The sequence below is a fragment of the Diplotaxodon limnothrissa genome, linkage group LG3 (genome assembly GCF_057381915.1).
Source record: "Diplotaxodon limnothrissa isolate DT_005_m linkage group LG3, D_limnothrissa_male_GT1.1, whole genome shotgun sequence".
NCBI classification, from domain to species: Eukaryota; Metazoa; Chordata; class Actinopteri; order Cichliformes; family Cichlidae; genus Diplotaxodon; species Diplotaxodon limnothrissa.
In genome coordinates, this window is record NC_140598.1 from 45,982,585 (window position 1) to 45,996,465 (window position 13,881).

Sequence of the window (13,881 nt, forward strand, 5' to 3'; positions counted from 1 at the left end):
AAAAGTGCTATGAGTGTAAAGTTGTTTATGGCACTGCTGAACAGTTTGCTGGTGACTGGCTTAGACACCACTTTCACAGGGAGGACATACTTGGGCAGAGAACATTTCAGTGTGCAATAGTGGATGAAGTGGATTCACTGATGTTGGACAAGGGGCATCATATGGTCTATTTAAGCAGCGACATGCCTGCTTTGCAGCATCTCAACCCACTCCTGGCTTTCATATGGAACACTGTTAACCAGTACGGTAAGATTGATACAAAAACAGTTGTAGGGCCAAAACACCTGTGTTGTCAGGTTGCGCTTGAAAGCATAAAGGGTGAAGATGATGGTTTTATTACTTTTCAGATAGCTGAAGACACAGGCATACTGACGAACGGCTCAGTCGAGAACTTAAGAAAGAGTCAAGGCTCCTTAACTCTACTAAGTGTCAACAGTAGTGTTACTGTTAAGGAGCTGGCTGAGTTCTTTAACAGAGTAGAACAGAGATTCCCATCCTGCCACTTTGCTCTGTACTGCATAAACAGCAGTGGCACAATAGAGGAACTTAACAAAGAGGCAGAAGGTGAAGATGGGGAAGCACAAAGAGTGTCACTGCTTTTATCCAGTGGCGGCCTCTGTCAGTACATGTACTCTGATGAAAGCACTGCACTGAGAGCTGCAGAAGAAGAAGTAAGAAGTGTACTGCGCTTTACTCCATGTGAACTGAGCCTAGCTGAAATCATCTGCTATGTCCCAGGATTCTTTTCAGATCTGGTCAAATCGAAATTAAATGTTTGGATTAAAAATGCATTCTATGCACAAACCATGACAAAGGATCATGAATATGTCATAGAGAAACATGGGATAGTGCCTGTAGACTACAGCTGCACAGGTGTTGTTGAAAACTGCATGAAATGGAGTGATGGACTACAACAGTTTCTTGAAATGAAGCACGAGTCAAAGCTGAGTGACATGACAGCCATAACAAACTACATGTCCAATGTTGGCTTGCTTCAGAAGTATGGCAATCAGATCTATGGGATGTCTGGGACTCTTGGCAAACAAGTGGAAACTAAGACTCTGCAGAAAATCTATGATGGTATCAAAACCTGTCAGATCCCTTCATTCAAACGCAGGAAGCTGTTTGAGGTTGAAGGCGTGGTCGTGAGCAGTGAAGAAGAATGGGTTGAAAAAATCTGTCATGCTGTCATTGCACAAACAACGCGCACATCATACAGGGATCCAAGAGCTGCGCTGGTCATCTGTGAGACCATCAATCGCGCAAACATTATCCACCAAGCTCTAGGTGATAAAGTCAAAGAGAAAAGTCTTTATATAAACAACAACATGGACAATAGTTCAATCTTTTCCAAGGAGCTTAAAGCAGGAGAAGTTATAATTGCAACAAACCTCGCAGGTCGTGGGACTGACCTTCAGATTACTAAAGAAGTAAAGAGAGCTGGAGGTTTGTTTGTTGTGCAGACCTTCCTCCCTGAGAACGCTCGTGTGGAGGCGCAGGCTTTTGGTCGCAGTGCCAGACAAGGAGCTCCAGGATCTGCTCAGCTCATCATCTCTTCTAGTCATCTGTCAGATCCAGTTCAAATGCTGCTTTTACCATGGAACCTTCTCTCTTTAATGGATGATTTACTGAATTTAACTAAACTTAACCAACATCTTTTTGTGAAACAGATTAAGATGTATCAAAAAAGCCCCAATAATAAACGATTTGAAGACATGTCTTCAATACTGGAACTAATTTTGACTCTAAAGTCAGAGCCAGAAATAAACTTGGCTAAAGATGGCCGAGAGAGCTCAGTGGCTCACAAACTATCAAGCTACTTGGAGTCTGACATCCCAAACATAAAGAAGAAGGAGGAGCTCTTCAATCAGTATCTGGATGAACTTGATGATTTGTACAAAAGCAGCAACAACAAGCCAGCAGCTTCAGATTTGTCTGCTCTGAATGAGTTTTGGGGTATGTGGCTACTCACAAGCTTCAATGCCAAAGACTCTACTGAGGAATTGAAAGGCAGACTAAAGCGAGACCTGGACGCAGCCAGGCTAAAACTCAGGCAAAGAGAATCACCCTCTTCTAATCTTTACCACTACATTGGCTTTGGTAATGACTTACGCGAAAAGGGGAACTTTGCAGAGAGCATCGACATGTACACTAAAGCCACAGAGCAAGACCCCTGCTGGGGGGCTATTGCATATTACAACCGAGCTTTTACAACTCTGAAGCAGCAAAACAGGGCTCAGAGTCGAGACTGCATCAGTCAAGCTTTGGATGATTTGAAAAATGCGCTCAAGTCTGTTCAGCTTTACTGTGACCAAATTCAGGTCACTTATAGAGTCTCCAAACAGCACACTGAGAACCACAGCAGTGATTCACCCAGCAGAATTCACAAACACTTCATAGCCAGATACAGTGTGTTAAGTTTTTTTAAAGAAAACATTACAGACGCCATAAAGAAGGTGGAGAGGAGCAGAGACATGGGTGGGAATGTAAAAGTGGAAGAGAGTCTAATCTACTTTATGGTTCCACTGGGGTATCTCCTGCCCTCATTTAACCTTTCACTGGAAACACTCCGTGTAACCCACTCTAGAAACCCTCTGGCGCGGCAACAACTCATCAGTGACCCCTCCTTTGATATTCTAAATGAACTTAGGTGTCTTGAATCTTTGGGCCTGAATTGTATCTATACTTTAGACACAATTTTCTCGCTGGGAGGCTTTTTCTCAAAAATAGGAAGGACACTAAAAACAAAGAAAAGTTCTGATTAGAAGACAGGTATTCCAACGCATGAGCAAAACAATATGAATATGAGCAAACAAGAGCTATTTTAAAGAAACTGAAAGCCACATCCTTTCAAGACTAAGAAAAATACAAATTTAAATCTCTTAACTAGTAAAAGCAGGTGTCCCTTCCATTATTTGTTTTCAGTTTACACGAGCAAAAAGTTACCTAAGATTTTCTTTTACTTGCATTTATTTATATTTTTAAAGTACTGATTAAAACACTAATGTCATGAATTCTATTTAGCAGTTTTTATGACTATGAATATCATATGTAATATATGGCATGCATTGCTTTGTTTGTACTATTTGAGACTGAGCCTGTAACGTGTTGTATAAAATTACTGATGTATTGGTATCTGAATCAGTATGGAGGATGGATATGTTTAAAATATAATGACTGTAAATTTGTATAATTGAAACATTTATCTTTGATAGCTAGTTATTAGTCCTCTAGGACCTTTGTCCTTGACTGCTACCCAAACACTCCCCTTATATCTCAAGGAAGCTGAAAAAGGTGGCTGGAAACAGGGAGGTCTTTGCTTCTTTGCTTAGGCGGCTTACTCCCATGACTTGAACTCAAGGAAATAGAAAGAAACTGGATGGATGGATGAAATGTTTATCTTAATTTAACCTTTTTTTTATTACTAAAGAAAAGATGTCATATGGTTTATAACGTTCTAAGATTTGGGGTTTTTTGCTTTATGGACCATAAGGTTATGTTACTTAATACTTTATGCTGTTGTTAAATTGAGTTATTTGGCATCCAGTTACCAGCATTTGATGACTGCTGAGACATATGTTTTGACCAAGTTTAAAGAGATCATAGTGACATTAACACATTTAGTTCCTTTAAGTGTTGAGATCCTACCTGATGAATTCAATTATCACCATAGAAATATGTAAATAAAGTTCAGCAGTAAGTGAGACAGTTTGTGGAGTTGCATTTCTTATTTTCATGCATTTAGCTTCATCCAAGGCACCAAGGCATTCAAATGTATGTGTCTTTTGTTTTTTGAATGTATAACACTTTTAAATGTGTTTTTATCTTACAAGTAGTAATTTATGCACAAGTTTGAAGCACTATAAAATAATGCACTTTTTCTCTATTACTTACTTACTATTACAATCTGAATTTGTTCAACAAAACACTTATATAACCACGCAGAGTGTGGTGCTCAGTGACTATTTACTATACTTCAAATTATCTAACAGTACACTGTATTCACAACTTTCTAGAAATATTACTATAAAATTTTGCATCACAATTCTCTTGTCCTGGTAGTGTATACTTACACTTTTTCTTTTGTGTCCTCCTGTTTAGAGCCAGAGTAATGATCTCCCTGTTCAGGAGATCATTTCAGCATTAGAGGCAAAAGCATAAAGGATGAACAGGGATAATCATGACATTGATAATCATTTCATTGCTGCTACTTTCTGGTGTAACGTCATGCACATGTCTCACTCTGTATATTTTATTTTATTTATTTTAAATATTCTACTTATTGTTTACTCTATTTAATTTGTAAAATATGTGTACACACACACACACACACACACACACGTAGAAAAATATTTAGTATACACATCCAGAAATGCATATACTATTATATATTGTACATATATTTATTAGTTTCAGATGTAGCCATTCTTGTATTTTGCTTGTTTACATTATTGTATTTTGCACAACTCTGTTGCTTGTGAAGCTCGCACACAAGAATTTCACTCACATGTGCTGTACCAATGTACCTGCACATGTGATGTGACAATAAAAGTGATTTGATTTGAGTCATACTGAAGCTTGCAGACACTGGACATTATAATCAAGCAATGTTATGATCATTTTAAAAAATATATATATTTTATATCTATTTGGGGGTGGCTATGGCTCAGGTGGTAGAGCGGGTCACCTACTCACCGGAAGGTTGGTGGTTCGATCCCAGGCTCCTCCAGTCTACATGCCAAATATCCTTGGGCAAGATACTAACCCCATGTTTGCCTACTGGTGGTCAGAGGGCCCGGTGGCGCCAGTGTCCGGCAGCCTCGCCTCTGTCAGTGCACCCCCAGGATGGCTGTGGCTACAATGTAGCTTGCCATCACCGGTGTGTGAATGACTGAACGTGTAAAGCGCTTTGGGGCCCTTAGGGACTAAGTAAAGCGCTATACAAATACAGGCCATTTATCATTTAAAGATTTCAGAGTGTATTAGTTTAGAAATTAGTGTTATTGACAGATGAGAAAAAAGCTAGTATTAATTAGAATTATCAGCTACAAAATGTGAAATTCTTTACCTTCCCCTCTCATCTATGCAGGTGTTTGGGTACTTTCAACATCTTTATGCTTTTTTGTAAGAACAGGTGTAAAACGCTTCTAAATGTAGGAAACAATGGAAATGTAAATTGCAGGATTGCAGAAGTAATTTTTGGACACATTTTTGAGGCACTGTAAAGACATGCACTCTTTTTATTTATTACTTAGAGATACTTTGATTTAGTGTAACAAAACAAATATCAGCCCACATGATAGTCAATGACTACTTATCTGATATACTTAAAATTCCACTGTATTCACATCCGTTTAGAAACAACACTATGAAATTGTTCAACAGCAAAGATTTTATATTTCTTCTTTTATCTGTGGCTGTTTAGAGCTTAGTAGTTTTATCTGTTAATCACATTTTAATTGCAGCGCTACATCCAGAAGCACGAGACACTTCATTGCTGCCACTGTCTGGTGAAATGTAGTAGTGAAGCTTACCTGCACTGGACTCAGTAAAGCAGTATCATAGATTTTTATTTGCAGGTAAGTAAAAGAGCTGATACTGGTTAAAAATTCTAATGTGTAGTTTTTGGACTCAAAAGTAAAAGAATGTACAATCTACTTCAAAACTTTTCATAAAGGGAAAATAAACCTCAGAAATGAGATCTATTAAAATGTACATGTTTAAATGCTACTATTCTATTATGCTAAAGCTTTGAGCTCAAAATAAATTTTAGCATGTACCAGCCTATTTATCCATTTATGTGAAAATTTCAATGTGTTTGTAGAGAAAATTGTGTGGAACAAAACCTAATATTCAATTATCTTTCCAATTGTTAGTAGGCAGTAACAATAAGAAAAGTGAAAAGACAGCTAGCTTAATTAAAATGTACTATAGACTACTACTATATGCTAGCAAGTTGGTCCTTTGATGGCACTACTCTGCTTACCATGTGAACCCACCAGTTCCAGGTGAACAACTATTGACGTTCCATAGGGATGCACCGATACCAGTATTGGTATCGGTGCATCCCGGGGCCGATACTGTAAAATGTGTGTGTACTCATACTCGTAAAAGTTAACCGATACCATGATACTAACTTATTTCATTAATGAGAGGGTGGCTTGTCATTTTTGTTGTAGTTTTTTAGATTGGCCACTAGGGGGACATCCCGTGCTAAACAGGCACAGGGTTAGACGAGTCAGTCTGGCAGCTCCAGATAAAAAAAAGAGAAACTGGAGGCTGCTGTAGCTAGGCTAAACAAAATGTCAGCAGTGTGGACTGGAACAGCCAACTTTAACTCAGGTTTTGAAAAAGGGATGAAAAATGTCAAGAGAAAATCCACGGGATGTTAAAATAACAGAGGCTCTGACTCATTTTATTGCTCTGGATGACCAGCCAGTGCCAGTTGTGGAAAACATAGGATTCTTCTCAGCATACTCGAGCTGCGATATGAAATTCCCAGCCGCCCACACATCAGGGAGATAATGGTGCCAAAACTTTCTAAAGAGGTAAAGACAAGCAGTGTGTGCGATGTCAGTCCTTGGTTTAACGGCACAGTGGACTGATGATCCACGGGCAGATGGGGAGTTCGTTCGTCAATGCCAAATACTTTCGTTATTTTGTTTGTTTGTTTACAATATGGACACTCTGCAACAATTTAAAAGTTTCTTTTATTCTCAAACCTAATTTGTATTTATTTTATTCCAAACAGAAGTGTTTATTTATTATTCCGAAAGCTCGAGACAGTGCCAATAGTTCAGTGATGTTTTGTTAAATTACAATGTGGAGACTCTGCAATAATTTAACAGAAGTGCTTATTTTTCACTTGAAATTTTTTTGTGGTCATTTTTATTAAGATATTATTGATTATCAGCAGAGAATAAAATAAAACCTGTCTTCCAATTCATTGCATTTGTGTGTGTGTGTGTGTGTGTGTGTGGTAGAAGTATTGTACTCTGTATCGGCAAGTACTCAGATCCAAGTATCGGTATCGTATCGGTTTGAAAAAATTGGTATCGTTGCATCCCTAACGTTCCAGAATAATACAAAAATAAAAACATAAAAAAATCTTTGGTTAGCACAGAACAAATACGAAACATCTTTAAAAAAAGTTGTTTTTTTTTTATTTCTTGTGCCCTCACTGGACTGCTGCTCAGCAGCACTGAGCTCATCGGTGTCACCAATGGGTACAAGCTAGCCTATACATTGTACAATGCTGAACACAACACAGAAAAAAGAAGTCAGGAGACAAGACAGTTCTCTTAAGCTTCTATTAATTTTATTTTCTTTGCTTTTTTTTAGGATGTTCATTGTGTTACACAGAGCAATTAGCCACACAAGTTTGATTCTCTTTAATTTTTTTTTTTAATTGTTAATTATATTATTCTCCCTTATAAGCGCTAATGCTAAAAAAGTTACTCCAGAACTATCACACGCTTAACTAACTTGTGAGTACATCGGGACAGTAAACTAACACTTCATATACATAAAACAAAGAAAGATCATTAAAACAAATCAAAGGGGAAAGAAAAATGTAATTGAACTGTAAAAACTAAGAGACAAGAAAAAAGACAAAATGGACAAGCATTTACAATCACATAGCCCTGTTCAACCACTCTGATTTCCTTATTTGGCCTTTTTAAAATTTCTAGGCTTTAATCCTGAAATGAGCCCAGCAATTACATTGTACACTCCAGCACAATGGTCTGCAACCCACATGCTTTAATGCCACAATCTATCATGCACAAGCATGCGGCATGATATCATCAGTATTTGTGTTTTCCACATCTTCTGCAAAAGATGTTGATGGTACAATAGGCCGTTTATGCACTGCATAAGCAGCCTATTATGGATCGGAGGGGAGTGACTCAAAAACAGGTTGCCGTCATCATTCCGACCATCAATTATAATTCCAAGCTCACATCTAAGGCCTTCCATCGCATCACAACCATGTCCGCTTCATGAGTCAGGTTTGGAAAAAGGAGAATTAAATAGCATTTAAATGAAACAGGCATCTTCCAACTCAGTGGTCGTGCTTTCATGCATTAGAATATAAACGCATGCAATGGACTGGGCTCAAACATGGTCCTTTAAAAGCACAGTCCGTGTAATGGCTACTTGGCACAGGGCAGTGGTAAGCTTTGACTTTATTTGCAATTATTAAGTATTAGCAATTCAGTGAGAATCTGGATGAATTTATTTATGATAACTGATGCTTAAAGGTGCACGTTTAGCTCAGAGCACTTCTGATGGCAGAATTTGGTCAATAAACACCTCGATTCTTGAGGGGCTTTTAGTTTTGGCAGGACGCTTAAGCTTATTGGCTCCAACCGGTTGGCTCAGAGTTCAGAGAGTGGCTGAAGAAACTCTTGTTTTCTATTCTTATATATTATCTGAGCATGGTGGCAGTGAAGGGGCTGGTTCATTGTCACTGATAAGTCACAAGGGGTTTTATTGGTCTTAAAACTTTTGTAGGTAACCTGGGCCTTTCTCCATCTTCATTGGTTAACTGTGCTTACAAGACACGAGCACTGACATTTGCTCTCTCTCTCTCCCCACACACTCCCTCTCACACTCACACATATCAGTATAAACATATGCAAACATGACTCTGTTGTCCCCGTTGGTGAATAAAGTGGGTGGAGAGGAGTACGCATTGGTTTTACCCGCACCCCCCCACCACCGCAGCACACATGAAGTCAAGTATGCTAGCTGGGTTTGTTTGGAGGTATCCGTGCATGGGCAAGGCTAAGAGATTACAACCCAGATAGATGATGAACACAGTGATCCCTTTCTGGCCACACCGAGCACTGAAATGCAATATCCATACGAGCATGCTACCGATGATGGGATGCTCCCTGGTGAGTGGTAGAACACAAGTGTGGATATTAAGACACGCAGTGCAAGACTGCCAGCAGTATTGGAAGCACTTCTGAATGTGCGGCGACTACTATCAATAGGGTGATAATTAAAGCGCGCAAAACACCCTCAGTCTCACCTATGTTTACCTCCAGGCCATAACTCGAAACAGCACACACACGAACACAGATTCACACAACTTAGCAGAATATAAAAGAAAAAAAACAAAACAAAATTATCCATTCAATATTAACATGAGTTGATAGCAGGCATGCAACTTCCAAACAGTCCAGAAGAAAAAATAAAATAAAATAAAAGCTTCTTGTCCATCACATCAAAATCCAATGGAGGGGGGGAAAGATTACAGTCACTTATAGACGAGGGCCAAATGGAAGACATAAAAAATCTGGCAACATCAAGGAGGAAGTAGTCACTACAATGGATCTCATTGGCTGTCTCCATATGATGGGGTCAGCCAATCAGTATCTTCAGCCCCTTGCTGAGACAGGTTACATATAAGAAGAAAAAAAATCCCATAAAAGAAATGATTTAAAAAAAAAAAGAACACAATAAAAACTAGCTTTAAAAGTAGTAGACACACATTGTTATAAGTATCTCTGCTATAGTACGTTTTTTTTTGTCTATGTCGTTTTTAAGTCATTATGTAATAAAGAGAAAAGTTACTGTTTTTTTTCTATCATCATTAGCTTCAATATCATCATCATCATCAAGAACATCAGAATCATCAGCATCAACATCCACAATACCGTTTTCAGGATTATTACTATTGGTTTTGTACGCTGCACTGTAAATCTAAATTAAAGGGCTCTATTGGCTGACAATAGAGGGAGAGAGGACTAGTTGCTGTTCGTCACCCCCTCCTTTGCTTTAATAATCTCTTCATGCCTTTTAAAGACTCATGTTTATGGCAGAACAGCCGGTTGTACTTTGCTTTGGGCTGAGGTTGTAAAGAGAAGGGTTTCTATTTTCCACTCAAGTCACTCTATTCCTCTTCCTCCTTCCCTCCCTCTCTCTAACCATCCATATTCCTATGCTCTTTGTGGGGAATGAAAGGAGTTGTTTAGTGACAAATAAGTAACCCATTCATCTTGTCTCTGCATTATTGTCATGCTTCATCTTTCCCTTCCTTTTGCTTCCACCCTCCTCTCATCCCACTCTCGCTCTTTCTTTCTATCGTTTTGTTTTTCTTCAGCAAGACACCTCCATCGTTTGGGAGGGGCTGGGCGGCATCTGGCCGCCCTGCGAGCCCTGGGACAGGGTGCGGGAGCGAGAGCGGGAGCCATCCATGGAGTAGGAGGAGGAGAGGGAGGTGGTACGAGAGCGGGACAGGCGAGTCATGCAAGATGAAGCCACTGTGGAGAAACACAGAGAAACGGTCAGTAAGAGTACAAGTCATGGAAACAGTCAGGTATCAAAAGGTAAGGAAATGTTGCTGACAACACATAGTTGTGGTCATCCACACTCATAATGGACATGATTGACAATTTGTGGCCTTTAATCATTTACTTGAATTGTTATTTTTCCAGCATGGAAAGACTATACAGCATACATCTTTAATAGCATTAAAAAAACAAGGATTAGGGGGGCAATTTTCAATTTATTTTGAATTTTCTCTAATCTGCACAGGGTCAGATGAGGCCAAGACCTATTAACATCTCACTAGACTACCTCCAAATTCTTCAACTTCCTCTTAGATCAATAGCTGGACAGTTGAAACACGGTTTGGTGTTCCAACAGGATCCCGAACACACATCAAACCTGGTTTTGGAATGTATAAAACTGGCTAACATTAAGCTTCTGGAATGGCCTTCCCAAAGTCCACTCCAGAAGTCAAAGCTTTTAAAGTCAGATGTATGCTGTACAATCATTACACCGTGGAAAAAAGAACAGTTCAAAGAAATCATTAAAAGCCCAAATGACCACAACATTCATGCTCACGATGAGGGTATGTAACTAAACAGAGTATCGAAATAAAAGTATGAAGCAAATAGGAAACAATACTAAAGCCATGTCTCTGTAGAAATAAGGAAGATAACTGCTTGATAAAGTGAACTTACTGTAGCCCATGCCCTGGATGAAATACTTGAAAGCCTCAGTAAGTTTAGCAGGCTGCAAAAAAAACACAGAACATTACATATCAGGCCAAAAACATGTTTAACTCGTTTGCTGCACTGAATAATGGTGCTCACTGAGGACCCCATGTGGAAGCCCAGGGTATCCGTTTTAGTTTTGACACCTAAAAACATTTGCCAACCTCTGGGGCTAAAAGACAATGAAGCTACCGCGTATGTGTGAAAAACTACAATTCGCCTTGTGGCTACCTGTAGCAGACTCCTAACACGAGTCAATCCCCACAAACCAACAAGACATCAATATATTTACTGCTTTGTTTTAAATGGATCTTGATCTCTGTAGTTAAATCTTCCTTTCATGACAGCTAAGTGGGAACAGAAGCCAAAATTTGGCTTGTTCTAAGTTTTTTAATTAGGCACCTGTGAGTGTGACACAATGGAAAAGTATCAAGATGTTCTTTTCACACTGAAGTATTGCCCAGGGTGGATTTAACATCCACACCTATGTCACATGTGTGTTATTATAGAGATCTTAAGGTGTTTTTACCTGAGTCAGCTGAGGCAGACCACCAGCATCAGCCATCTGCAGAAGAACAGAAGATGTAAGTAAAGGTGAAAAAAAACAAAGACAGACAGACGATGCAGACACTGAGGACACACGTATGAAAACCACCTTTAAGAACGAGGTTGTTGTCGGGTCCATTTTGCTGTTGCACTCCACCTGGTGGTTACAGAAAGAAACACAGTCTTTGTTACAACCCATCAGATCCTTTTTTTGCACAGAAACGTACAATCGGTGCAAACAGCCGTTCAGGTAAGTGTCAAATAATAAAAGAAACTTACAGCAGCATCCTCATAGGGAGCATGATCGCCCACCACCAGCATCACAGGACATCTGAGGGTCAAACAGAAACAGGTGCTGATTAGAAGTTTGAAGATTTGAGAGATTAATGTTTAGTAAAAAAAAATCAGAGAGTGGGTATTTACTTGAAAGCGCTGTTGCGGTCAAAGATCAGGTCTCTACGACTGCAAGGAGAAAGAAATGGTGTCAGTGGTAGTTTGATGTAAGGTCGATTATTTGTATTTAAGTCATGATGCACGACAGCATGTTATGTTTACCTGTTGTAAGATTTCCACAGGAGCTCCATGTTGGACAGGTTGGGAGCTTTGGAGATGCGCTCTCTGTAAGACTGCACTAGATCTGTGCTTGACGACAGCTCCTCCTAGAAAAACGGTTTAACATTTGATCCTTTTTTCTCAATTTTTTATTTAACTCACAAAAAAAAAATCTGTCATTTAAACACTTATGGATCTAATAATGTACCTGACTGAAAAGGTGGCACAGAATCTGCTCTGTGAGGGAGGACGTCACGGAGCTGAGCTGGAGAGGAAAGAGGGGGGATCATTCAGGCAGTTTATTTATTTTAATCAAGCGCGATGAAATATACGATAAACAATTACATGATCAATAGCACAGAACACACAGACCGTGCGTGAAGTCACGTAATTTCATTTCCAGAGCTATTTTTACATTGATGAGTAACTCCCATTAGGACTAACAAGATTAAATGATGTTTCTGTGTACACGGCCACTGCAGCCCTGACGTGGAAGGAAGGAAGAGAGAGAGAAAGAAACCTTTTGAGCAGCCCAGTCTATCCATCCTCGGGCGTTAGTGTCGATGTTGATCAGAACCAGACCTTCCACTGCATCTGGGTTTGTGAGCTGAGGAGAGAAAGCAGAAGTGTTCACTGACAGTGTGACACTATCTCACATACATCTATATTTACGGCTCACGTGGTGAAGGGAAAACAAACCGCACATTAGGGCTGGGCGATATGACACAAAATTCATATCTCGATATTTTTTAGCTGGATGGCGATATGAGATATATATCTTGATATTTTTTTAAAGCCATAAAGTAAGAACAAAAAGAGAGTTCTTAGTCAAAGCTGTGTCCCAGATGTCACACAGGCACTTTTATTAACATAGAGCAGATGTACATGAAATTTACTCAAAAATAAATTATGAGCATTTATTAAATAATAATGCTCCATAAATAAAAGAAAACAATGTTGTTTTTGTGCATAACAAAAAGCTCACAATTGTGCAGTCAAAATGTAAACTAAAAGACGCTGAGCACAATAACAAAGACAGATTTCACAGCTGCTCTGTTCCCAACTTGTACTGCGTGACTGACAGCCTGGAGTTTGAAATCCGCTTCGCAACCACGTCTCTTAACAGCTGCCATTTATGGACCTTATACACAGTAGGGTAATATTACGTTGAAGCACTGTACGTATCACTCCGCGAGGCTCAGCCGTAATGCTCCGACAATCCATCAAGCGGTGCAGCTCCGTAGCTTACCAAAGTCGTACTAAAACATTTTTTGACAGATTGCTGAGCGCCGTGTTCCACATAAAATCGGTTCGCAGTCATCAAGCACAACCAGAATTCATACATAAGGCGCGCTGTCAACTTTTGAGAAAATGAAAGGATTTTAGTCCGTGCAGCACCTCTGGGCTGCATGGCGTTAGCGTGGTTAGCCCGTTAGCGTGGTTAGCTAGCTAACACGTTGACGCACATGGGGCGATGCGCAGTAACTCGTTAACGGAGATTTGCCGTGTCCATCTTGTTGCTTCCTGCAGGTGAAGCGATGGGGGAGGAGGGGGAGTTGTGTTCAGTGAAGGAGAGGCGAGGCGGAGTAACGTTGCGTAGAGACAAAAGTGGACGAAAGAGAGGCAAACTTGCGGCTCCACAGGTATAATTATAACGTAACATAGACTATATCGATATAAAGGATATTGTCACATCTTATATCTCGTATAAAAATATATCGATATTTTTTAAAAACTCGATATATCGCCCAGCTCTACCGCATATCGGATCTTA

At 39.5% G+C, this 13,881-nt stretch overlaps 1 protein-coding gene across 3 annotated transcripts in view; it reads right to left on the minus strand.

Moving 5' to 3' along the window:
• Positions 1-7,304: 7,304 nt before the first annotated feature.
• ndrg2 (NDRG family member 2) overlaps positions 7,305-13,881 on the minus strand; it is a 49,035-nt gene continuing 42,458 nt past the window's right edge. For all 3 annotated transcript variants that reach the window (XM_085349452.1, XM_085349454.1, XM_085349453.1), the window contains exons 8-16: positions 12,628-12,714; positions 12,316-12,372; positions 12,111-12,214; positions 11,979-12,017; positions 11,835-11,886; positions 11,665-11,712; positions 11,539-11,574; positions 10,977-11,028; positions 7,305-10,271 (exon numbers count right to left, since the gene is read on the minus strand). In XM_085349452.1, coding sequence (XP_085205578.1) covers positions 10,108-10,271; positions 10,977-11,028; positions 11,539-11,574; positions 11,665-11,712; positions 11,835-11,886; positions 11,979-12,017; positions 12,111-12,214; positions 12,316-12,372; positions 12,628-12,714 — 639 coding nt within the window. In that variant the 3' untranslated portion in view covers positions 7,305-10,107. The remainder of the gene's footprint in view (positions 10,272-10,976; positions 11,029-11,538; positions 11,575-11,664; positions 11,713-11,834; positions 11,887-11,978; positions 12,018-12,110; positions 12,215-12,315; positions 12,373-12,627; positions 12,715-13,881) is intronic.